This window comes from Taeniopygia guttata, chromosome 9, assembly GCF_048771995.1.
Source record: "Taeniopygia guttata chromosome 9, bTaeGut7.mat, whole genome shotgun sequence".
Taxonomy (NCBI): domain Eukaryota; kingdom Metazoa; phylum Chordata; class Aves; order Passeriformes; family Estrildidae; genus Taeniopygia; species Taeniopygia guttata.
In genome coordinates this window covers 9,564,511-9,590,390 of record NC_133034.1, presented here as the reverse complement: position 1 = coordinate 9,590,390, position 25,880 = coordinate 9,564,511, and the positions used below count along the sequence as shown (strand labels likewise).

Genomic DNA, 25,880 nt, shown 5'->3' with positions numbered 1-25,880 from the left:
ATTCAAATAAGGATTTCAAAGTTTTTGGCTGGATGTTACTGTCTTCCTTTAAACTTTGTTTTTCCAAAGAGTCCCATTTATTTGTTCTTGTGCACAGTGGGGTTTGCCTGGCTCCCTTTGTTGAAAGATGCCCAGCTGGCCTCCCAGGAGCACCAGGTGCCAGTGGCCAGCAGCCTGCCCCCCAACTACCTGAGCCTTCAGGAGCCAGCAAGCACAAAGGTATTCATTCACCCCTCCTTGTTACTCACCTGGCACAGAGCTCTCATTTCCAGGTGTTTTTCATGAGATCAGATTTTCATTTGCATTTTCTGGGGAGTGTAAATGGTAAATAGGGTTTCTGGTTTAGATATTTATTTGCAAATCACTGGATATAGGAACTAATATAATGCAGAACTGAGCTGAGTGTCCTATGTTGCTGGTTCACAAGTGTACATGGAAAAAGTGTATTTTATGTATTCTGCAGTGTTATAACTCCTCAAAAGTGAATCAGAGTGGTCAAAAAGAGCTCCTTTCACAAACTCAGGCCATATGACATTCATTCTCCAGCTGATGTGATCCACAGTCATGATTCATTCTCCAGTTTTGTGGTGTGATATCATATTTTCCTGCTGATCCAGTCCAGCTTGGATTATTTCTGCCTCCTTGTGTTTGTTTTGCCATTGTCATGAGGACAGGGTGGGGCAGGATCTGGTCCCTTGCATGGTAGCATTGGTCTTGTGCTGAAAAGTGGGTTTTACTGCAGTGATGGTGTTTGTGAAAGCACAGCAGCCAGTGCAGTTCATGCACTCTCGTGTGCTGAGCTGTGCCCTGGAAATTTGATGCAAACCTGAATAAATAGGAAACCGGTGGAAAAATATTTTTTTTGTTGTTTTTGCTTTAACAGCAGATTGGCAGTGATATAAAATGGGTAGACAGTGGGAAACCACTTTTCAAAGTATCTACTTTCGTTGTATCAACAGTAAATACTCAGGTAAGCCAACATTCCTCTTAGCTCTGTGACCTGCTTACACATAAAAAGTGTCAGGGAATGTCTGAAAGGGGTTTTAAAATCATGCATGAATTCGTTTCTAGAACATTTAAAGATTATTTCAGTGCAGAAAGGCAAGATGCTAATGATGGAACACATACTTTTAAGGATACACAATTCAAAGAAAAATAAAAACTGTTCAGCATTATACCAATTGAAAAATTGTGGAATATCAGTTTAAACAGCAAGGAAATAAAATATAAGGAAGGGAAAAAAAGTCTGGTCTTTGAAATCCCCTAGGTTGTGAGGAAAAAATTACTCACAACAGTGAAAAAGAATTTGTCAAAGCACCTGGAATTTAGCAAGCTATGCTGGCCAATGGGTTGGATTCAATAAATTGATTTTCTTTCTGTGACTCCCCATATAAGATGGTGGAGACCAAGTGTGTTCATGGGTGTCACAGGTGATTGCTGTAACCAGTTTCTGGCACTAAGTTCTAATTGTGTATAATATACATTAATGTGAATGTTTCCTATTTTAGGATCCATACCTGAATAAGTTTTTCCATCAGTGCCAGGAAAGGGAAAAGGATCTGTCTCAGCCTCCTACCTCAAACTTTATCAATTCTTGTAAGGTAAAGTAACCCATTTAGTGCAACCTACACATTGTACTGTACAACTGTATTTAGGGCTTTCTCTCAACTCATCCCCCTCTGCAGAGTTCCAGCTGGGGCACAGGTTCACCAGGAGGCAGAGGGTCTGTGACAGTTCCAGTCAGATGAAACTTGATGTGGCAGATGCTCTGCTGGTCGGCAGATGATCTGCTGGTCACCAGCTGCCTCCCATCCCTTCTCATCCAGAGCAGGGCTGTATCTGCCCCAGCAGCAGCTAACCCAGCCTGTGCCAAACTCTGATCCCATCAGGGGATAAGGGAATGTTGCTCCAGGAATGTCTGGGGAAGGGAGCTGTAGCCTGTAGAGCTGCAATATTCCTGATAATCCCCTCTTGCCTTAAATAACTTCTATCCTTACCTCCTCTGAAATCCCAGATGCTATTCCAAGGGCTGCTCAGGGTATTTGGTGGGTATAAATCAAGGGTGCTTGTTGCCTCTCAAGTTCTGAAACCAGAAAGAACATCTGCCAAGATGAAGCAAGAGCTGCATTAAATGTGCCTGTGTTCAGTAGAAGTCAAAAACTGTGAGAAGGGAGGAGTGTGACAAGCAAATTAGAAGAGCAGCAGATAAGGTTCTAATTCTTCACCTGTTCATGAGTACTGAAGTCCAGAGTTCTTGCTGTGCACTGTGCTTGTGGAACATTAAAGACAGATAAGCAAGAAAAGTGAAGGCAGCTGTGACTCTGTTCCATCTCAGAACTGACTGGAACATCATACATATGGCATTTGTTGTATTTCCTTTTAGCACTCTGCAAAATCCTGCAGGTGTTTGGGGGTTTAGATGTTTGCACCATGTAGGAGCTTTCCCCCTTTTCCCCTTTCCTTCACTGGTGATGTTTTCTGTAGGAGTGTACCTTCATCAGATACAAGCTTCTTCGGGAGAGATTTTTTTCTTATATAAGCAAAGAATAGTTCCAGTAAATCATGGTAGTTCCCTGGACAAATCCATAAGGATGGCCACAACTTTTGTTTGTAGATGCAGCTCTACCTGCAAACCTGAAAAGAGTGGCTGTGTTTCCAAATACTGTCTCGATTTAAAGAAATTATTAATTGTGTGCTCACGAATCAAAGCATCATGTTATTTAGAGGTTATACCTATACAGAATGAAGTCCTTAATTAATTTTTGGAAAGCTATTGAGCATAATGGGCAAAGTTTAGGAATCCATAAAAGCTTTACAACTTGCTAGTCAGTAAACTGGTTGTCTAAACCACCAGACTTGCAACATTCTTTATCTGCTGTTTGTAGTTTACCTTCTAAAAATATTCCAGTGAATTTATTAGAAAACAGAGACAATGTTGTGTGCAACAAGGAATTAACTATGTAATATAGCCATAATAAATAATCTTCCCCAGGATATTTTGCTTTTATTTATAAATTGCTAGTATCTTTGTTAGAAGTTCTGGAATGATTTGGAAATACCTGAAATAAAAACTAAGGAGAAGTTCAAAGGAGTTTGTTTGTTTTTTATTAAAAGCTCAATATATTCCTTGATTAAAGAAGATAATAAAATGTCAGGTTTGTGTGTTAATATTAATTTTTACCACTTTGCCTTTAACAAAAGTATTTTAGCCATAATTCATTGAGTTTATTAGATCTCTGCATTAAAAAAAATGAGTTTTCCTAAAAATATTAGAAAATTATATTTTGAAAATAGTTAATGTCTTTTATTGCCCTGATATAGTATCCTTAGTGAAATATAAAAATTAGTTTGGTTTCACTCCTTTTTTTGGGTTTTTTTTTTTTTCCCTTAAGTCTTTCTAGCACAAAATACTGGAATTCTGGACAATACCTACAGCTGTGTTGATGGTCATATTTAAAACAAGCTTCATGGGGAACCAGTTCTCTACTTGGTTGACCTGTTTTCCTGCTGCTGGTACACCAGTGGCTGCTCTGCATTTTACCTGCTGGAGCAGCAGAGCTGCATGGCACCTGCCAGCTCTCATTGCTTACACTGAAAGTCTCTCACTTGCCTTCTTCCCTCCCTTACAGAATTTGTTGAGGATTGAGAAGATCCATGTGATCATGAATTTTCTTCCTGTAGTCCTGAACCAGCTCTTCTGGGTTTTGGTGCAAAACAGTGATGAGGAAGTTGCAACAGCTGTGACCAGGTATGTGGATAACTCCTGTGGGATGTACAGAATTCACTCAGGAGCACAAATACAGATGTTAGTCCAGTTATAGCTGCTCCTTTAGGCTTCAGTAGGTGAGAATGATGCTTTCCCCTAACACTGGGCTCTGCAAATAACACGTGGAAGTGTTGGTATCATGTGGCTGGAAATTATTGACCATGGTGGACATATCTGATTGTCCTGAGGCAATCCTAGGGAAAGGTCTCATTCCTGAGCAGCTGAGAGCTTCCTGACAAAGCTGGGTTTCAACTTTGGTTTCTGAGGATGTGGAGTTCAGCACAGGAAGAGCTCAGCATCTTGCTGCATCCAGTGCAGAGTCAAACAACCAGGTCACACCGTTCAGGGGCCTTTTTTAATTATATCAGTAATAACTGAAAAGCAATGGAAGCATTTTTCAGAGAGCAGGCAAACAACTGCAATGATTTGCTAACTCTCTCACCCCTCACATAATGAAATTGTCTTTATTGATGCTGTTAATCAGGGCAGGAGGAAAAAAATACTGGCGAGATTATTATTGGTCTCTGCAGGAGGGCAGAAAGTTGTGTTGCATTTACTTGTGTCCATAGTGATGTTTTTGTTGTACTTCTTCCAGCAGCTAAACATGGGGACCACAATACTCCTAGTAGGAAAAAATTACAGCTGTTCTCTGCCACCCTGTTAGACTGATCTGCTGTCAGTATTCTTTCTTTCCTTCCAGAGATTGTGCTTCAGAATTTGTTCCTGAAGAATGGTTATCAAGGGAAACTTAGAGGAACAGGAGGCAGAGTTCCCCATCTTAGCCTTGGAAAGCTAGAGTCTCAATATGCTTTGTCAAAGGATCATGGCATTTTTCAGGGCAAAGTCCAGTTTTAGCACAGCTAGGTACTAGGATTAAAAGATCCTTTCCTCATAAGTGTGTGTGACTTCATCACTGCACACTGTTTTTAAAGGGGGAGAGGAAAGGAGACCTTTGCTGGGGACACCTTTGTGGCCAGCAAATCAACTGATGTTAAGTCTAGAGAAAATTATGAATTGTGTCCCAGGGTAGAATTTCAGCATCAGTTAACTGACTGGAAAAATGCTGTAGTAAAAGCAGCTGTTTAAAATACAGTTTTTATGATTAGATAGAAAAATTGAAAGATGTTATTTTTTTTTTTCATGCTTTAAATTTTGACTATACACACACCTGGCCCAAAAATAAAAAAAATAAAAAAAAAAAAAAAAAAAAGGAAAATAAGACGGTTTCTCAGTGTTTTTCTTGCATGTATGGCGTCTTGTCTTCTGTGCTGGCAGAACTGATGCCAATGGGAATATGCATTGTCTGCTGTGTGTCATTCATTGACATGTCCTATAAATTCACACTGTGTTTTGTTCTGAATAGCTTGAAGCAGCTTGTGTTGAGCTTAATAAAAGCAACAACAACAGAATGAGAGCATGGATTGGCTTATATGTTGTGGAGAAAACATTATTCCTTTTATACTCATGGTTATTTACTTGTCTGGGGGCCCAGTCATGTCGTCATTTCTCTGTCACATTTTTGCCAGAACTCATTTCAGTTTCAAATCAGAATGAAGGTTAAAAGACCAGAATGCTCACAACTAATTCTGCCATAGCTTTTGTGGTTTTCTACAAGTTTTGCTTTTCCTACAAAAAGCAAGAAATTGAATAAATTAAAAATACTTAAGGGACTTAGAAAGCTTTTGGATCTAATAATAAGAATTGCCAGAAGTCACTTCAATCGCCAAACCAGTCAAAAGGAGTACCTGTATTTGGGCCACAGTCAGGCATATTATTAATCTATTTTAGTCATATTGTTACTATGCCCATCATTGAATTCTTTAACATAAAAATAAGATTATAAATGGTAGAGCCTTTTCTATATTAAGTATCCTTAACAAATGAGCTCCCAGTAATCAAAAGGAAAATATATGGTCAAGTTGAAGCCTTCTTGCATAGATTTGTGTTTTCTGGAACAGGATGATCTCAAACAAAGATAGTCCACGTACAAATTGAAGAGAAAACTTTGCAGCCATTCTCAGTTTCACATAGTCAAATTCTCAGTTTCCTGCTGTTTGTAGGAGCTCAGGTTTTGAAAGTGAGTGCTGGTGCGATCCAGGCAATTTTCTTCCCTGTGGCTGCTCCCCAAGGTTGCCTGTGGTCTCTCCAGGAGCCCAGGCTCTCCCTGCTGTGCAGTGCTGGGGGTGCAAGGGCAGGAGCAGAGAGTGCTGCAGAGGGACCTGCTGGGGCTGCAGCCCAGCCTTGTGCTTGTCTTTGAGGAGCTGTGCCAGCATAAGCAGAGTATCAGGGGATTTGCACAATTACAAAGACCTGAGAAAACTTGGCAAGTAGCATTCCTGGAGAAAGGTGCTCTTGCCTCTCTGTTTCATTAAAGTATTCTAATTTTTGTTATTCCTAAGTATTCAAGGCTTGCATAAAGTTCAGTTAGATAATGTTTTCTCTTGCTGTGGTGACAGTGCAGTTGTTATCCTTAACACTGGGTGCAATGTTAAGCAAATGCATATATAACAGCACAATCCAAGCAGTGAAAAGCCCAAGAACAGACTGGCTTTTCCCAGTGGACAGATTTTGCACGTGTTATTCATCATTTGGATCACATCCCCCATGCACTGTTTTAGATGAGCTTACAAGAACAGTACAATGTGAGTATGAAGAAGATTTTCTCTGCCTTATGACAAAAAATAGCTCAATTTTTGTTCTTCTTTTGTCTTGCAGAGTTCTTACAAACATTGTTGCCAAGTGCCATGAAGAACAACTAGACAACTGCATCAATTCTTATGTGACGGTACAGCCGGTGTTGAAATGTTCATATTTTTGTGGAGAGATCGGTTGAGTTTGGTGGTTTTGTGGGTTTTTTCCTGTTTACTCTTAGTTGTTGTTGTTTGTAGCTTTTTCTGCATTTGCATCATAACTTTCTGCCACTGAGAGATTCTGGTTACGAAACTTTAAAACTCTTCTGTTGAGGACAAGCAGAGGTCTCTGCTGCTGCTGCAGCTTTTTTTTTCCATAGAACACCAAGTTGAGCAGGCACAGGAGGGAGAAGCTGCAGTGCATTCAGCTGCTAACCAGAACTTACATTTTAGAGCTGAAACCTGGTGTAAATGTACTAGCACTGAGTTTTTAGGAGTGTAGGGGGTCAGCCTTTGAAATTATGCTAAAGCAGGAATTTCCCACTGTGCAGGGTTTGAGAGAAGGGAAAGGGGAGATAACATGAAAGACCTTGAAACTTCAACTATACAGGTACCAGTTTGATTCTGCTTGCAGTCTGCAGCACTCTTCTTGACTGTGATGAGATTTATCACTATAAAATATCTGGCCACTGTGGATATTCTCAGTTCAGTCAGAGAGAAAAGACAGAGAATTCTTCCAGGCCTAGCCTGGGAAAATTAGGAGAAAGAATTCAAAGATTTGTTATCTCTCTTTCTGTTCATATTGTTTATAGATATGTTCTACCACAGTGTGCTGTTCATAGTGCACCAGTGGTGTGCAAGGTTTTCACTTTGAGACCAATCATATCTCACCTTAGTGATCCTGGTTATAAAAGAGGAGGGCTACTTGTTAATAAAGATCCTTCTTTGCCTTCCGAAGAAGGAATCTCTTCATTCCCATCCCTGCCTCAACAGCAACAGGCCACCTGTCCTGTACGGGTACAGGGCTGCCCTTGTAGGGTGATCTCTTTGAATCCCTTTCCTTTCAGTCCCTTGGAAAGGATCCACAAGTAGCAAGTTTTATGAAAAGGTGCTTCTGGGTGCTCCTCGTGGTTGCCATCTGGCTGCATGTCTCTTAGGAAGCTATTGCTTCGAAACTAAAGTTTTAATTATAAAATCATTGTTTTAGTCTCATGATCCCTTGTTTTTGCATGTGCTGTTCTACATAAATTCTTTTCCCATCTGTGGAATTCAGATTCTGTGACTTTTTTCCTATTTTTTCAGCCTTTTTTAATCCTTTATTGTTTTGAAGACTAGACTATATATGGGTAGGTACTGTGTATGGGGTTTGCTTCTGGACAATCTGTAGCATTACTTTAAAAAACAAAGCCGTGGCCTCTTTAAAGATGACCTCCTTGTCATCCCTATCAGTTGGGTATCTATTAAATGAGTATGAATAATGCTGTTGGCCAGCAACTATCTCATCATCAATCCACTTGGGTAACAGCTTAATGAGCTGAGAGTTTTATGAAGCAGTGTTTTTAAGCAGAAGCACAAATTAACTGCAGCTACTGGCATGGACAGAAGGATCCATAGACAAGCGAGCTCCATTAAGGGTGTTACACTTATTATTCCCTTCCCTTGCCTTTGTTGTTTTCCCTCTCTTTTAATTGCAGAGGAGAGGAAAGGTAAATTTTGTTCTAGTCATGCTTGAAGAATCAGTAGCAAGAAAGTTATAACATCTTTGAGTGTTATGTTTGCCAACTCATCTGTGTATTTCAAAGAGCAGAATAGAGGAGAATTGAGGGGCATTCAAAGAGTTGAAGGAGATATTACCATTGCTTTGAATCTTGTCTTGCTCTGGTCAGTGGTGACAGAACTAATGGAGATCATGACAGCAATGAGAGATCCCCCAGTCATGGAAAAAAGCCATGAGAGACAAACATGTGTGGAGTGCTGTCTGTAATGGCATCCTGCTTCACTGTGCAACAAGTAGCTCTTATAAAGTACATTTCATTTGTGGATGATGAGTAGTATTTGTGGCATAAGCTGGGAGGGAGGTGTTTCACTTTAGGAATGAAGTGAAAGCAAATACATTGCTGATAAACTGGAGACTTTGGCATGTTCATGGGTAGAAATGTGAAAATATTATAGGAGGCTGCTGAGTGGGAAAACATTTTAATATCAGTGTTGACAACTGTTGATTGATATTTGCATGGCATGGATTTACTTTCCTACTTTATGATTGTATGTGTTTACAGGTCAGGCATCTCAGCCTCTGAGTAGTTCAGTTTTAGTCTCAAGTACCCCAGTTCAAGAACAGAAGAATTCTGCTGAGGTCCAGCAAAGTTTTTAAGCACAGAAGAATTCTGCTGAGGTCCAGCAGAGTTCTTCAGGCTCCAAAATAAATAAACTATGGAACATGTAAATGTAGTTAATTAAATGGGTGTTAAAACCTCTTCTGCTCAATAACTTTTCAAAATTGCAGTAGCTATCTACTACATGACCAGGTAATAATGTTTAAAATTACCGGTGATCATTAAATTGCACCATAAGTCCACTTGGTCTGTTTTCTCATTTTCAGCAGCAGTCAAAACCCAATCTCTTTGTTTTCCATCTGTAAGGAAACAAATACCTACTTTACAAATGCTGTTTTGGGAATAAGTAAGTTGAGAATTGTGACTCACAATGCAGCAATAATGTGAAATTACACTGACTTAAATAACTGGACCCAGAAGTGCCAAACTGCTCAGGGAGAAGCTTATGACATCTGCTGTGGAAACAAAGCTGAATGTTAATAACGTGTTTTGAGGAAATATTTGTTTCTTTTACCAACCCAATTGTTTTGAAAAGATTTTTGCTCCCAGCTGATGTCCTGTCAGAGCTCTTACTTCAGGAAAGGTGCGGTGGTACCAAATTATTAGCTTAAATTGTTGAATAGTCATGGTAATTTTATGAATTCTAGGAACTTGGTAGGTAAATTCCTCCCTTAAGAGCTCAGTTTCTATAAGGGATATAGTTTTACCTGTCAGCCAGCTGCAGTGGGTGCTCTACACCTTTCAGGATGAGGAGTTGTTACCAGCTGTGAGTAGCTGTTGCCACTGGAAGGAAGGAGCAGGTGAAAGGTGACCTGGACTAGGTGGGTGGAAAACCCTCCACACTTCCTCTGCTTGTTTTTTCTTTTCTTCCCAGGTTTGGAGGTGTCAGGATCCTATAATCTATTGAAAAGTAAATTATAGCACTGATTTTAAGCAGAATTTCCTCTTGATTCACATTAACCTGAAATCAACAGGAAGCTGTGTTTAAAACTGAGGTTTTGTAGGGGAGTGGTGTTGTGCCATTACTACCAGGGAAATTGAACTTTATGTGAATAGATAGTTCAGTCAGGATCTTTTGGCAGCAAAGATTGTCAGCTGTTAGTGGTACACAACTGATTTATCATCTCCTACTGAGGCTTTTTGTATTTGTTTTAATTCACATTTTGAAATTTTTCATTTTTTCTTTCTTCTTCAGTATGTCTTCAGGACCAAATCATTTGATGAAAGAACTGTCCATGAGGAGCTATCCAAGAATGTGACTGGTCTGCTGAAGTCAAATGAACAAGTAACTGTGAAACAGGTTTTAAAGGTGAATGATAGCTTGAATTAGCACATTTGTGTTTTTACTACTGGTTTTCTGCTGAAACTCACTTATCTCTTTCTCCTTTTCCTTTTCCCTGTATGACCTTTGTGCAAATCACATTCTGCAGTGATCAGCAGTCAGACTTAGCAGAGCTGCTGCAGGTTCTCAGCATAACATGTATCTCAAGATGCTGTGGTTTGCATAATAAAATTCCTCCTGTCTATTACAGCTCAGTCAGAACCTGAGACCTAATTCTTACACAGAATGATGTGGGCAATTGTTTTTAGGATACCCTGTTTTAATTTTTAATTTGGAAGATGCAAGGAAAATATTGATCTGTATGAAATTCACACATCTGTAAGGTCTGTCCCTGAGACTCTAGGTTATGGTACAAGAGCTACTCAGTCCAGCCCAGGGCTTCCCAGAGGCAAAAATGTGTTCACCTGTTTAAAAGAAACCAATTCTGGTATTCTTTGTTGAGCCATTATCAAAAAATAGTCTGAAAAAAGCAGAAAACCTGCAGAAATGCTGGGCCCCGAAAAAGTGCTTGTGGCTGGATTTATTGTGGTGAGGTTTGGGGGGTTTTTTATAATGTATAAAATTTGGAGTATATTTGTTTCACATATATCCTGAGATATTAATCTGTATCATACTTATTCACCATTTCAAATGGTATTTGAAGAAATACACTGTTCAAGTACCATCTTGTTCTGTGCCAAATTACCTGTCTGATGGAACTGACAAGGCAGGTTATTCTCTGAGGTCCTCTGCATCACACCTTTCTGCCAGTTCCCTGCACACAAACCATGAAGAGCGGGCTCAGTAGGAATGGGAAGCTGTAGGTAGGAGTTGTGTTTGGAAGTTCCTTATTGCAAAAAGCCACAGTGACAAAATGCCTGAGATGGCTTCACCTCTCTTAAGGACATGATCCAATGTTACTCAAATACATGGCACTTAAATTTTTAAATTTATTTGTCACGTGGTGTTTAACACTGTGCATTACCAAGACGTGCAATCCATCTGTAATAAATGGCAATGCATCTTAAGGTGTTTATCATGTAATCATTATTCATTCATTCCTTTACTTCTTTTGAACAGCATTCCTGGTTCTTCTTTGCAGTCATCTTAAAATCAATGGCACAGCACTTGGTTGATACAAACAAAACAAAGGTAAGTTTATGTACAAAATCTCTTAGGAAGAATATAAAATGCAGAATCCTGGCAAATACAGTTCAATGTAGTTGAACTTTATTGCTTGATTGGCCAATAAAATAAATCCTGTGATACTTTGTAAAATATTTGGTTGACCTACAAAAACATTATCTTACAGGCTAGGCTCAAACCTGTTCTTGATTGTACAAAGATAGATTGAGGATAAGTTGAGGACATATTTCCCACTTTCCTATGGACCAGATTCTTCTGTTTGGGGTTTGTGCCCAGAATAGATCCATGGAACTCTAGGAATATTTTTCATCTGTGTTGAATGGCCTGTGGTTTATTGTCTTTATTCTTGGCCTGAGTGTGTGGTGTGTAACATCATGCACTCTTAAGTTGATGATCTATTCCCTGCTTAGGTTTCTCGAACTCGGAGGTTTCCAGAATCATTTCAAACAGAGCTGGACACACTTGTGATGGTTTTAGCAGACCATGTTGTTTGGAAGTACAAAGATGCTCTTGAGGAAACCAGGCATGCAAACTACAGCACTGCCAAATTTCTCAAGGTGAGGTGTTCTGTCATTACAGCACATGCACTTCCCCATATTTAATACAGACTCCAGACCAGTCTGGTCTAGTCAAAGGGAGTAAAGCCAATTCTGAGTGGAGATGGCTCAATTTCCAAATTCAGTGGTGACTGTTCAGTTTTCTATGGCCTTTGGTCTTTGAGGATGTGAAAGCTTCATGTAAATCTGCTCTAAAGCAATTTTAATTCATTTCTGTCTGTGCTCTTAAAGAATCAAAGTTTTCAAGTTTTGCAGATTCTTACCTTATATTCAAATGGGTCAAACATTTGGTAAGGAATGCAACTTTAGTTAGACTTGAGCTGATACTCTTTTTTTAAATGTTGTAATTCTGAATGACTGTGGGTTGTTTAAATGTTCCTCATCAAGGAACCATGTTTGAATGTGTGTAGCAGAAGGCTTTGCTAGTTTTGCAGAGTTCAGGAACTGCAGAGAAGGAGGAAATTCAAGTTTGCATTCTCTACCCTGTAGGCTGACTCTGCAAGGAAAACATGTCAGTAACTGCAGAGCCAAGGCTCTCAAAACCCTTACACCTTCTGTCAATATTTATCCCCACCAGTCAGGAAGAGCTGTGTTCTCGCCATAGAGCAATGCAGTGTCCCACTTTGTCCCAGGGAGAGAGCCCAGCTCAGACAATGGGCATTGTGGCTGGACTGGTTCCTCACCAGCCCTGCCCTGTCACTGAGGGGATGCTCAGCTCCCATCACCTGCCTCCTCCACTACATCCAGTGAGGGATGCAGTGCTGCCATGCAGCAGTGGCTGCCACTAGAGAAGCTTTCTCAAGTGCACTGTACACTGTGGTGGTTACTTTAGGCTGCAGACATAGTGAAAATGAAAAGTTTGATTAATTCATCGTTACTGAAAATAAATACAGAAATCAAGGGAGATTCACCAGGCCCCTGAAGTTCCTTGACCTGCCTAATGCTTACTCCATCTGTGCACATGACTCCAGTGTACAGGGGACACAAAGTAATCATCTAGGTAACTGAGGCCATGTATTGGGTTTTTTCTATAAAATAGTAATTCTTTTTTTCCCATTTCTTAGCGCTGTTTTACATTTATGGATCGTGGATTTGTGTTCAGGATGGTCAACAACTATATAAGTATGTTTGGAGCTGGAGATAGCAAGGTATGGCTCTGCTTTACTTGTTTGTGTCTGTTTTTCTAAAGTGACTGACTAGCAGAATATTTTTAATATTGAAACTATTGATGATTCACCATGCTCAGAACTCAAGTCAGTGAAAAAATTTAGATTAAATATGGATTACAACTTTCTGGTTTTAATATCCATGTGCCCCCTTCTCTGGGAGTAAATAGCAGTGTTCAAACAACAACTCAGTGAGACCTGCAAGAGCAGATTCTGCACAGACTGTTCAGACCAAAGAATCCAAAAGACTGAATATAAGCTTTAATTCATTGAAAGTACACTTGTCTATAAACATCATCAGCAACTGGCAGTAATTTTCTTTGAGGAGAATAAAGTAAGAGCATATGAAAAAGTTATCATTGTGTAAACTCAAATGACACCGTAACATCTTTACTTTGTGTGAGTGCCATGCTCTTACCTCACTGATGATGCAAGAAGGTAAATCTGCTCCAAATTAGTTTGTGTTAGCTATGAGCAAAATTCCCTGCAGCCTGAATTCTTCTGTAATACCTGCACTAGTCACTGATATAGTTTGAACAATAAATTTCAAACAGCAAGAGGTCCCCAAATTATTCAGCGTGACTCCTTTGCTCTTCATCCATCAGGATGAGTCACAGCCTTTTTCTCTTCCGTGCCAGAGTTTATGAGCATATATTTAGTAACACAGTGTAGTCAAGATATACACTTTGAATTATTCATCTTTCCACAGAAAGCTCACAAAGCTTTTAGTTCTTTACTGATACTGTGTGCATTTGTAGCTAAAGAATCAGATCACTCCAGGTCTACTTTGCTTTTTGCTAAAACCAACTTCATTCTGAACTCAGGTCTTTCCCTTAATCTCTGGAACAGCTGTAGAATGGAGTCTCTCAGTTATTAATGTCATAGCCTGAAGTCTGTCATTCTGTAAATAATATTATGCAACCTGAAAACTGTTTCCACGTTTCAAACTTCCCTAAATACATTCAACCAGAGAAACAGATGTTTAATTTAAAAAACCCATTAATGGTCAGTGGAAAAGCCTAAGATTAATCAGTGTGCAGGGCAGTACTTAGCACCTTCTTGGCAGGAAGTGTGTGAACATTGCCAGCATCCCTCCAGATCCATCTGCCAGCGTGTGGGAGTAGATTCACTGTGGAGTTGTGACAGATGTGCAGCTGGAGCAGGCTTTGTGGCACTTGGAAACAATAGTCACAAAATAAAATCAGAGATTTCTGACCTCAAGGAGAGAGAGGCCTTGCAATCATTTTCCTTTCAGTCCAATCCCTAAGCAAGAGTCAGTCTTCTAAATGTGCTGAAAGATTTCTTTTCTGTATTTTTTGCCTCTTTAACTTTATGTATCAAAAAAAGATACTGCAATCGGACCTGTCTTTTCATAAAATTTAACATGAATATTGTTGCCTGAATATTTTGTGGATGTATCAGTCTGTAGCAGTGCAGTTTGGATTTATTGTAATTCTGGATGAAGCAACATAATTTCTGTGTTCCACAGAAATATCCCTTATGGTATTCCATATTTTGACATTTAAATATTGTTTTGAGAAACTGTATTCAAAATTTGAAATACCTCATTAGAAATCAGTTCATTGCTGTGCTCCCTCAAAATGTCACAGTTACTCTTGGGGAACACATTTCAGATGCTTCAGTTGTTCATTTGCCATTAGCATGTCCTGCTAACATGCTGTATTCCTGAAGAGGTGCTACAGCGCAATAAAATATTTTAGGGGAAAATTCTCTACCATCCCCTACTTGGTAGACTCGGAAAAGTCCATTTCCTAGGTAGCCCAGCCTATCAGTGGCAGCAGGAATGCTACAATTCAATTTTAGTGTAAATTAAAAGACTTTTACAAGCGCTTTCTAGTGTTAGGGCATTCAGAGTAACCCTGCTGCTGGTTGATTGAAAATGACTGCTTGGCCAGTGAGAACAGTGAGATATAACAGTGGAAAAGGTGTATTGTCTTTATATCTCAATGTCACATCATTACAGAAGGAATTATAAATCCTTGAGGTAGGTGCAAATCTCCAAAAATTATCTGGATGGCTTCTTTGAAGGGAGATATTAAAGAAATAATACCAAAACTATATATTACCCAAATCCCTTGGAGGTGGAACTCGTTGGCATCAACAGAGGAAGTTTTTACTACTGTCAGTAAGCTCTGGGTGTGACCAGTGTAGCTGAAACTTTATGTAAAAAAAAAAAAGTCATAACAGCTATGATGATTCAAAATGTCTGTGGACTGGAGAAGATACTTCACTATGATTCAATGCTATAGTATGTGTCATCAAAAGTCCCAGGGTGGCTTTAAGGATCCTTAAATATTTGTTTGGATCAAGCTTAGGTTTATGACTACATCTTCAATGAAAATCGTAGTTTAAAGATCCAAAAAGCTTGTTTGTCTGTGAAAAATTCTTTTGATAACAGAGATGAAAACCACATGTTTATTGTTTGTGCAGCTTGGCATAACATGGTCTAAGGTTTTTTTGTTGGGTGTGAGTGTGAAGTTTGAGGTAGAGATAAGTAATAGGGAAGCTCTCACCATTTTCCCTGTTTTAATGTGAACTGAACCATTTCCTGTTGTGATTTTCAGACTTTACACCAGTTCAAATTCGACTTTCTCCAAGAAGTCTGTCACCATGAGCACTTCATCCCTCTGTGCCTGCCCATACGGTCTTCAAACATTCCTGGTAAGGCCCCCCTCAGGAGGATTTCTGTGCAACAGTGAATTATTGGGAGGTTCAAAGAGCAGGTGATAAATAACTCTCTCCAGAGCCATGTCTCTATGTCAGGCTCAGAAGCCCCCAGCAGCTTTTCAGGTGTGGTACTTAGGCAGTGTGATAAAAGTAATATTTGAGTTAAAAATAAAAATAATAAATTTTCAGTTTAAAAATAAGATTTCAGTATGCCTGTAAATAAATGCAATGTCTGGCAGCTCACTTAGGGGGTGGGAAGTGGAAGCTTCTCACTGGAAGTTTTAACTGGAATTTTTGTGATGACTGATTTGCTAAATCAGTAGGGCTACTGCCATAGACTTGGGAGGTGGTGATGGATTTCAACAGGTGCAGCAGGAAGGGGGAGAAGCTCAAAAAATGGGCTCTTGCCTCCTTTTTTACCTCAGTTTTCAGCATCAAAAAATTAGTTCAGTTTTGACACCCAGGGATTTTTTTAAGTAGAAGATGTTTAGTTCTAATTGGAGTCAAATTTTTTTTAAAAGTGAGCAAATATTTGTTTATGAATAATTAAAAAGGAAATTTTTTTTCCCATTTTCTTATGTTTATGAAAAATGAAGACACTGTGACGCCTTCAGAATCAGCACAAGAATATCGAACATCAGGTATGAGCAATATGACTGAATCAGTGAGCAGAATTTTACTTTGACCACTGCCACTGCATTGTGGCAAATCTTAGACAAAAGTCATTTATTGTTACAGAAGTGGGATTGCTCTCTGCTTCTGTGTGTTAGAACTCTTTTAGCTGAACAAAAATTTGGACTTTGTGCCTCCAAGAAGTCAGTAGTCTAATGAGAAAAGAGTTGAGATTCTCATGTGGGAGCATGTATATAAATAATCTTGTATTATTAAATAGTAAAAACTGCATGATTTCAAGAGATAATGATATTAGATTTGTTCATTCTGAGAAATGAAGGAGCAAAATGAGGCAGTCAAACCAGGAAATCAAGGTTTGACAATGGAACATTTGGAAGACAGAGGGGGGAAGGATGTATGTAATCTATATATTAATGTAAACACTCATGTCCATTCTGCTCCAAGACATTCCAGAGTACACACTGACAAATGAATTTTGCCGTAAGCATTTCCTGATTGGAGTCCTGCTGCGGGAGGTTGGCTTTGCCTTGCAAGAGGACCAGGACATCAGGCACTTGGCTCTGGCTGTGCTTAAAAACTTGATGGCCAAGCACTCGTTTGATGATCGATACGCAGAGCCGGTAAAGAAACTGTTTGTCCTTTTTCATTTGCTTGTTCATGCAGCACCTAAACATACATGAAACATCCTTGGCAACTGGGATATATTTATTAGTTTCTTGAGGGTTATGTTTTGTCTTTTATTTTCAGGCAAAACAAGCACAAATAGCAAACCTGTATATGCCACTCTATGGGATGCTTTTGGACAATATGCCACGGATTTATATGAAAGATATGTTCCTCTTCAATATCAATACTTCCAATCAGGTAATTCATGTGGTTTTTTTGAGCGCTGAAATGATCAAAGCGAGCCAGTCTTGACCCAGTGGGAAGAGGTCCAAGTTTATGCTGGTCACCAGTTAGGTAGCAGAATACAGTTCTGAAATTGCTGATATATTTGCATCTGCAAAGTTAAACTTGGAAGGTCTCAATTTGCAGAGCACTTGCAGAGCCCTGTGAATCTGTACTGTCAAGGAACAGAACGGGGTCTGGAACAGAATGAAGACACTGCTGTCCCAGGGCTGGAAATTCAGGGTTAGGGATTTAGAGCCCCAGAAAATGTGTCCAGTACCTCTGCCGCAGGCTGAGGTCTGAGGATGTGTCCTCAGGCAGGAGGCTGGGACACACTGGTGTAAAGAAAACCTCCCACTGCCCACAGAGTCTTTGCAGAACTACTTTGTGTACCCAAAGATGGTACAGCTGAGGGGCCATAAGCCATACCAGGAGGCAGAGGAAATGCATACAAGTAACTGAAGGAGGAAAAGGGTACAGAAACATCATAAAACAGCTTTGCTGCCACAGAAAATGTCTGTATAAACTGCACATCCGGAGGAATACGTTTGTTTCATAGAAGAAATGTTATAACCATACTGCTTCAAAACCTAGAAGCAGATTTCTGCAGGGGTAATGTGTCTTTAAATCCTTTCAGCAAATGAGCCCATTTCATTTGAGCATTGCTAATGACAATTAATGCTCCTTTCCCAGTGTTGTGTTGATGTTTCAGGAACAAATGCTAGTTAGACCAGTCCTTTACAGCTTCCACTGTGAGAGAGTCTCATATTGCAGGTAACTTTTCAGCATATTATGGCAAGCCTTGATCCTTTATGGCTGTTATGTCAAAACAACTGGAAGTAGGTTCTCAAACTCAGTCTTAGAAAAGCCTCTCCTGGGTGTGCTGTCATTATGCAAGTTGTGGATAATAACATGGAGTACTGGAGCTGGTTCTGTTTCTTTCAAATACAGGGATCCAGGGATGACCTGAGCACAAGTGGTGGGTTTCAGAGCCAGACAGCAATGAAACATGCAAACTCTGTGGACACCTCCTTTTCCAAAGATGTTCTGAACTCTATTGCAGGTACAAATGGCAGATTGAACAGACACATAGGTAGATTTGTGTGTATCTCAATCCATTGTGCTTTCTGCTTAGAATTCATGGAGGATATCATTAACTTCTTTTATACCATATCCAGGGAAACATGGTATGCAATGTTTCTCTTCCCTTTGGGTGTCTTTGGATTGACTTTCTTGTGTGAAGCTGTTCTGCTTCCACTGCTTCACTTACTCTCCTGCTTTGGAATGATGCCAGTATTCAGGCTCTAAGAAATCCCTTTGCCTGAGTTCATTCTTGTCGTCTCTGCCTGACTTAAAAATAGTTCCAAGGTTTCTCTTGAAAACTCCTGATGTCTCATGGAGGCAAATATTCATAGTTTTTCCAGGCTTAACAGAGGAGTAGAAATACAATGTATTTTGTTCACTACCTCCAAACCCCATTTCAAACTTCAGGGAAATGAATTCAGGCATCTTTCCACTGATTTTTATGTCTTTTGGTCAGTTCTTACAGAATACAACAGGCCATTTTAATGCCATAAAAAATGGCAAACTGAATCACTGTACTTCAACTTGTTGCATGTTTTCAGTACTAAACATACCCATCAATAGCTTTGCTGTTGGAAGTTCAAAGCACTTGTCTCAATCCAGCATGTGACACATTTTAAGTTCTCCATTTTTTTGTTGGTTTTTGTATCCATAAATGTTTTAGTTTAGCATGTTTGCTGTGACTTTCATTTACAGCCTTTTCATCAATAGCTATCTCTGCAGCAAACCATGCTGACTCCAGAGCTTCCTTAGCAAGTCTTGAATCTAACCCAAGTACCAATGAAAAAAACAGTGAGAGAACTGACACGTGTGAAAAGGTACATGTGCAAATGTTGAAAACGCTTGCTAGAGGTGGGAGTCCATCACTGTGCTTAATGAGGCCCTTTGCTGTCACCTCAACAGATCATGAGACCTTTGTCTTTGATTGGGTCAACTCTCCGTTTTGACAAGCTGGATCAAGCTGAAACTAGAAGCCTTCTTATGTGCTTCCTTCACATCATGAAAACCATTTCAGAAGGTAAAAACTGCACTCACTACTTAATTTACATTGCTGTAAAATACTATGAATACTGAATCCAAGTGAACATTAAATTGGAATAATTATCAGTGTATTTCATAGGCTTTGGGCTAAGTTTAATTCCCTGTAATTGATACATAATATATTTTAATATCTCCCCTTAGATGCACTGATTTCCTACTGGTTGCGAGCACCCTTCTCAGAAATAACAGACTTTTTCAGCATCTTGGAGTAAGTTTACTTTGTGGTTGCTTGATTTTTGTGTTGAATATTCTAAAGTGCTGGCTGCAAATAATTCCTCTTTGGGTTTGTTAACCTATTGGAATAGTCCGAGATAGCTCTTGTATCTTAAATTATTTTGCTGTAGTCTTCCAAAGTCATAATGAGATTAATCATATGTTTAATTTCCATGAAAAAGGGTTATAGTGATTCGGGTCTTCCTCCTAAAAGAGATTTTCATATTAGTTTCCCATTTGGTGTTGCGATTCTGTTCTTCTCTTGAGAAATGTATTTAGATCCTCAAAACTTCCCAGCCATAATAAAAGTTACATAATGTAGGATGAACTGCTTTTCGCATCCCCGGGGTGGTTTGCTCAATCCAATCAATGCATGACCGCAGAATCCAGCAGGTAGCTGATTGTGGAATTTCCTCACAATCTTGTAGCTGAAATGTGATTTATTTACCTTCAGCTGGTGATGCAGCAATGCTTTTGCAGCCAGGTTTTTGCCTTTGCCATCTCACCAGGCAGGAATCCTCAACTGTAGAGAAAGAGAACATGGGTGTGCACAGTGTACCACACCTCGTGTGTCTCTGGCTAGGAACTGCTGCGTTCCCAGCAATTCCTTTTGCTTACTAGCAGGTGCATATGCCATAGGTCTCATTGAGGCACTAAGATTCAGTGTTGTTTTCATAAGTACAAAGCCATTAATAGGCATAAAATGTGTTGTTTTATCTTTCAGGGTTTGTCTGCAAAACTTCCGATATCTAGGAAAACGCAATATTGTCAGGTAATTCTGTAGTCACAGACTCTGTTGCAGTATTTAGATATTACAGCATTTGTTAGATTTAAATGAGATTAACAGTGTATCTGTCAATTTTCTCTTGAAAGAATCTCTTTGTGACACTGAAACCAATGCATGCTTCATTTCTTCTTTTATGCAACTGATAATATTGTGATGTTCTGCATATCTGAGTACATATCTGCTATAAAGGATGAATTGCATGATGTGATAACCATTATTACATTTATAACCCAAAATACTGGGGCCATTCTTGACTACGTTTCTGTGCATATGCCAAACAAGGGAACTTTGAACACTCTATTCCCATCCATGTCATGGAAAGATTCGTTTTAATAGGCATAGATAATTGTTTCACAGCAATAAAAAAAAATCTCCTGCCTCCCTGAAAAGATGTGACATCATGTTCAGCTGTGAAATGTGGAATGCACACTTTGTCTCAGCTGATGTTTCGTTTTTAATTTTACATTACTGCTGTGAACTTGTCTATATGTCATGCAGCATCAAAATTAAAGGTCACCAGATGAACCAGTTTATGTGCCACACCAGGTTTAGTCAGGCCTGCATTTACTCTTCAGGGACATGGCAAAATCAATGTCACATTTCATAACAGATCAACACTTATTTTCTCTTTCTCTTAACAGGAAAATTGCTGCTGCTTTTAAGTTTGTCCAGGCCACCCAGAACAATGGAACTCTGAAGGGTTCAAACTCCTCTGGCCAGGCATCGGGGCTGCTCTCACAATGGTACATTGAATTCCTAACTCTATATATATACCAGAATGGTACATTGAATTCCTAACTCTATATATGGTACATTGAATTCCTAACTCTATAAACCCCCCAGCTTGGGCTCTCATCCTCCAGCCCTTGTACTCTGTCACAGCATTGACTGAAAAGAGGTTGACAAAATATGTAACAAATTTCAGAAGCCCCAGAGCTTTGAACTGTAAAAAAGTGAGTCTCTCTGGCTTGACTTACAAGCTGTTTGTTACAGTGGTATGTTCAGAGAGTAATTCTGTCCTAGAATAATTTTAATCATGTAAATCTATGAAATGACATTTTTAAAAGAAATAAACAGGAAGCGTGTTTTTAAAAGTTACCTGAATTTTGAGATGTTAAATCTTCCTGAATTCTACACTAGTTACAAATATAAAATCCTTTCAAAAATTATAATAATCATTGGTATTTTAGTTCTAAGCTTCTCATTATAAATTAATGATGTGTTTGTCAGCATCAAAGAGGATTAAAAGAACACATAAATATGCACACATGTATTTTTACTGTCATTGTCAGTTTATCATCATTTCTTTCACCTCATAGAAACTGTATTATTTCTTTCTTAAACAGGACATATTTTTCTTATATTCGGAGTTAATGGAACTTACCTCAGTTTTTCTTCACCCAAAGACAGTTTTCTAAACATCAGCCTGAAACAGCTCATGCTTTTTTTTTCCAGTGTTTCATGGAAGTTTTGTCCCCTGTGATTTCAAGAAATCACAGCAGATGTTTGTTTTGTCCACCTCACTGACTTCCTTCATTTTTGTTTCTCTGAAGAATTTTGCTTAATTTTGTTTAATTCAGCCATGGAGCAGCCCTGTATGGAACTGACATGGAAAATTCTGAATAGGCACAGTAGTTTATTCTGTTTTTCTGTTTTTAATGGTACCTTTCAATTGCAGGATGCATTCTACTTCAAGTCACGATGGCCACAAGCACCACAGATCTCAAACGTTACCAATAATACGGGGCAAAAATGCACTTTCTAACCCCAAACTCTTGCAGATGATAGACAGTAGCACTGCAAGTAAGTACAGAAATTATTTACTTCTGTCTGGAATTCTGTGGGATTTAGATCAGGGTCTATACAGACCTCTTCTTGACCAGAGGCTCTTAAAATTATGAGATTGGAGTCATCTATCCCACTTCCCAATTAGGTTTCTTCCCTCCTTTGAGCATGAACAGAAATACTGAGAGGATGTACTCAGATCACTGGTGCAGTTGGTGAGAGTTGACTCAAATTTCCTCCCCTTTCATCTCCTATGAGCAGTTTTCTTCAAAATACCACTTTGGTTAGAACTACAGTTAGGACACCATCTGTGCTGTGATGAGACTTAAGGACCAGATCACAGAATTAAGTAATCTTTTACGACACTCAGAATATTGGTTTTAATCTTTCTTTTTTTATGCTGCAGGCACCTCCAATGAAACAGACATTGTACAGTATGTAGACACAGAGGCAAACATTGCTACAGAAGTTTCCCTCACAATCCTTGACCTGTTGTGTCTTTACACTCTGAATCACCAGGTATGGTTTGCTGGTTTTCTTTTCTGCTTGAACTGGTGGGGTATGGGGTGAAAGGAAAGCCTTGGGGGAGCAGGCACACAGAAAACCTGAAATGTCTGACAGCAGAATAGGGAAATAAGATACGCCAGTCCTCATGAAGGTATTTTAGGAGGGCATTGGTTCATAGTACCCAAACTGAATAGAAAGAAGTGGAAGAATAACATCCTACTTCTCCAGAGATATGTACAACCCTGCTCTACTTGGAAGTGTCTTGCATCTAGTATTACATCACCCTTTCTGAATCATGCTTACCCCACTAGCTTTCAGTGATTTTCAACAACAGATTTCCAAACTGCTTATTATCTCTATCTCTGCAAATCAGCAGGTGAATCCTCTGCCTCCTTAAAAATTGCTCAGATTGCTGAGCAAGCCCAGACGACTTGCTGAAGGTCTCACAGTCACAATACAGCAAACAGCTCCTTTCACATTTAGGGCTCCCTCTCTGTCACCTTAACCCTTAAATATATTGTATACAATCCATGAGTAGTACAGGAATGGCAAAGTGCTTTTCTTGAAAAACTGCAAGAGTCTGCAGCAGGCTGGGAAAGCATCATCTGCAGAAATTTTACATTGAAGAAAACATCTCTCTAGGAGCACTCTGAGGGAATGCCCAGCAGATCCTTCTCCTGTTTATCCACTTCAATAACCACAATGTCCTGTCTTGTCTGTGAACTTTTCAGAGGCAGCTCCAACAATCTGATTGCCAGAATGTGTTGATGAAGAAAGTCTTTGACACACACATGCTCTTTTTGCAAATCAACCAGTCAGCAGCAGCTCTCAAACATGTCTTTGCTGCTCTACGGCTGTTTGTAGGCAAGGTAACTCTGGGTTTATTTTGTTAGTCATGCCTAACAATATGTTACAGCAAGTACAACTTGGGGACAATTGGACACTTGGCAAGAGTTCTGAACTTACTCTATTAATACTTATTCCTGACAAAGATGGTCTGACTTATTGCTGATTAAAAGTAAGGAGTTCACAAAGTCTGAAAAAACAGTTCTGTTTTGAAATTGAAAAATTTGCTAAGAAGGGGAAGGAAAGTTTTAATGTAAGTAGATGAGTGATGTCCAGCTCTGTGGTGTATCCACTGAACTAATTTTATGGAAGAAAGCTTGAAAGCCTAGAGGTCCATGGTTTCATGGCAGATACCTGGTTTGCAGAATCCACCAGGGAATGGTTACTGCTGTCCCCAGAGGAACCAGCAGGAGAGTATTACATACACTGCACCAAAAGCTCATCCACACTAATACAGTTTTACAAATACCTAGTTTTAAACACAGGTAACAGTATGGTTATGTGCCAAACTGTTTCTTTGCTCGCATTGCACTTGTGTTAAATTGTTGTGGTCAATCAGGCACTTGGTGCCAGCTGCAAAGGCTGCACAATTTCCAAGTCACAGAGCTAGATGAGATCCTCTGAAAACCAACCAGAATGTAGCGCTCACATACCAATTGCTCTGGGAAAGTGACAATAAGCAAGGCTGGCCTTGGTTCCTAAGTGTTTCTATGAAACACAAGAGTGTGGCTGAGTTTACAGCATGTGGCCTCCCTCTGGTTGTTATCTCAGGGGAAAGAAGGAGGAAATCATGCTTCTCCCAGTAGTGCAGCTGGAGGATGTGGGGGAAATATGAAGTAAAGCATCCGCAGACACCTTTAAATGACATCCCAGACAGCTGGAAATGAAGGACTCCATGCAATGGGGAGAATTAATAAATATCCAGAATTGCCCTTCTCATTTATCCTGTAGCTTTTGGGATTGAATTCTCCCTTCATGGTTCTGTGGGAGCAGGGATTTGCTGTGGTTCCTGCAGCAGAACCCCTCAGGCAGTAATTAAGATCTATAGCCCATGTATGCATTTCCACCTCTCCTCACTCAGTCTTCTGTTGTATTCACCCTGCTGGTAACAGTGGGTATGGTTTGAAGAACCCTTCTCTGTTGTCTCCTGCTCTTCAAACCCTTGACCTCTGGAAGTTCACTGACCTTGCTACTCAAAATATTTTCCTTCTGCTGAACAGCTTTTGTAACCATGCAGAGTTCCCCCTGCTTTTCCTGCTTAGCTGTTGTGCATTCCTGGCAGATTCCTTGCTGCTGGGCTTGCTGTGTGTCAGCTGCTCTCTGGGCTTCCTAGAGGCCAGCTTGATGGCATGCAGTGTTTGTAGGAAAATCTGAGTATAGTTCTTAATTAATCTTAATTTGCATGTGGGATTATGTTAAATTTAAACCCTGGTATGAATAACTGTGGGAGAGTTACTGAAAGGTTAAAAAAACCTGTTAACTCAGAATAACTGCACCAGGACCTGAGAGTAGTACTGAACATTAAAAACCACTTTTTTTTAATAGTTCCCATCAGCATTCTTCCAAGGACAAGCAGATCTCTGTGGTTCCCTCTGCTATGAAATCCTGAAGTGCTGTAACCATAGGTCACGTTCAACTCAGACAGAAGCATCTGCTCTCCTTTATTTTTTCATGAGGAAGAACTTTGAATTTAACAAGCAGAAATCAATAGTCAGATCCCATCTACAGGTAAGTGAAGTGTGAGATCAATGTTTAAATAATGTGCATTATTTTTTTAATCATTTTTTTTTATGCATTGAAGCAAAGGCAATCCTTTTGCAGTCCTCAGACAGGCAGTTCTCTGTGGCAGCTTGATTTTCCTGCCAAGTCTGAAGTTGGATTGGATACTCTGCTGTTCTTGGGTTGCTCAGCTCTGTTCCAGGGAGAGACAACAGCTGTGAACGTATCTGCATTGCCAGGTTAATGGCTATTCTTGCCTCATGTGTTGCTTACAGCAGTTGGAACACAGCTGATGAAGGAACTAAACAGAATCTGACATTACACGAACAGACATGTAAAGCCCAGTAATAACATATTGACACTGCAAAGTGTGAGCAGCTACAAACTTTTGAAAGATTACTCACAGTCCTTGCCTTTGTACATGTTACCTTCATAAGGCAGGTATGCAATTACACTAGCCTGGTACATCAAGTCATACTAAAATAGGGTTTAAAAAATCTCCTGAAACTCTGATGTCTTTGCTAATTGCATCCTGTGTTTGCTCCCTGTGCAGCTCATCAAGGCAGTGAGCCAGCTGATAGCGGATGCGGGGATTGGCGGATCTCGATTTCAGCATTCGCTCGCAATTATAAATAATTTTGCTAATGGAGACAAGCAGATGAAAGTAAGAAACATTTTTTTGTCAATCACTACCTCTTGCAAAAGGTCAACAATTTCACAGGAGCAAGTGTTTCAGTAAATAAAATTGCTGGCTCTATTAACCAGTGA

The 25,880-nt window shown here is 39.6% G+C and overlaps 1 protein-coding gene across 12 annotated transcripts in view; it reads left to right on the top strand.

Moving 5' to 3' along the window:
• The window catches only part of DOCK10 (dedicator of cytokinesis 10), a 144,253-nt gene that overhangs the window by 99,673 nt on the left and 18,700 nt on the right, over positions 1–25,880 (top strand). For 10 of the 12 annotated variants that reach the window (XM_072933220.1, XM_072933223.1, XM_072933219.1 and 7 more), the window contains exons 21-44: positions 98–219; positions 884–970; positions 1,509–1,601; positions 3,630–3,748; positions 6,482–6,551; positions 9,928–10,041; positions 11,134–11,205; positions 11,610–11,756; positions 12,821–12,904; positions 15,508–15,604; positions 16,207–16,251; positions 16,688–16,863; positions 16,991–17,107; positions 18,083–18,194; positions 18,911–19,032; positions 19,118–19,232; positions 19,397–19,463; positions 20,193–20,240; positions 20,897–20,998; positions 21,934–22,058; positions 22,447–22,559; positions 23,279–23,416; positions 24,939–25,121; positions 25,666–25,776. In XM_072933220.1, coding sequence (XP_072789321.1) covers positions 98–219; positions 884–970; positions 1,509–1,601; positions 3,630–3,748; positions 6,482–6,551; positions 9,928–10,041; positions 11,134–11,205; positions 11,610–11,756; positions 12,821–12,904; positions 15,508–15,604; positions 16,207–16,251; positions 16,688–16,863; positions 16,991–17,107; positions 18,083–18,194; positions 18,911–19,032; positions 19,118–19,232; positions 19,397–19,463; positions 20,193–20,240; positions 20,897–20,998; positions 21,934–22,058; positions 22,447–22,559; positions 23,279–23,416; positions 24,939–25,121; positions 25,666–25,776 — 2,579 coding nt within the window. The remainder of the gene's footprint in view (positions 1–97; positions 220–883; positions 971–1,508; positions 1,602–3,629; positions 3,749–6,481; positions 6,552–9,927; positions 10,042–11,133; positions 11,206–11,609; positions 11,757–12,820; positions 12,905–15,507; positions 15,605–16,206; positions 16,252–16,687; positions 16,864–16,990; positions 17,108–18,082; positions 18,195–18,910; positions 19,033–19,117; positions 19,233–19,396; positions 19,464–20,192; positions 20,241–20,896; positions 20,999–21,933; positions 22,059–22,446; positions 22,560–23,278; positions 23,417–24,938; positions 25,122–25,665; positions 25,777–25,880) is intronic. The other 2 variants (XM_072933222.1, XM_072933221.1) reach the window with 2 other exon arrangements.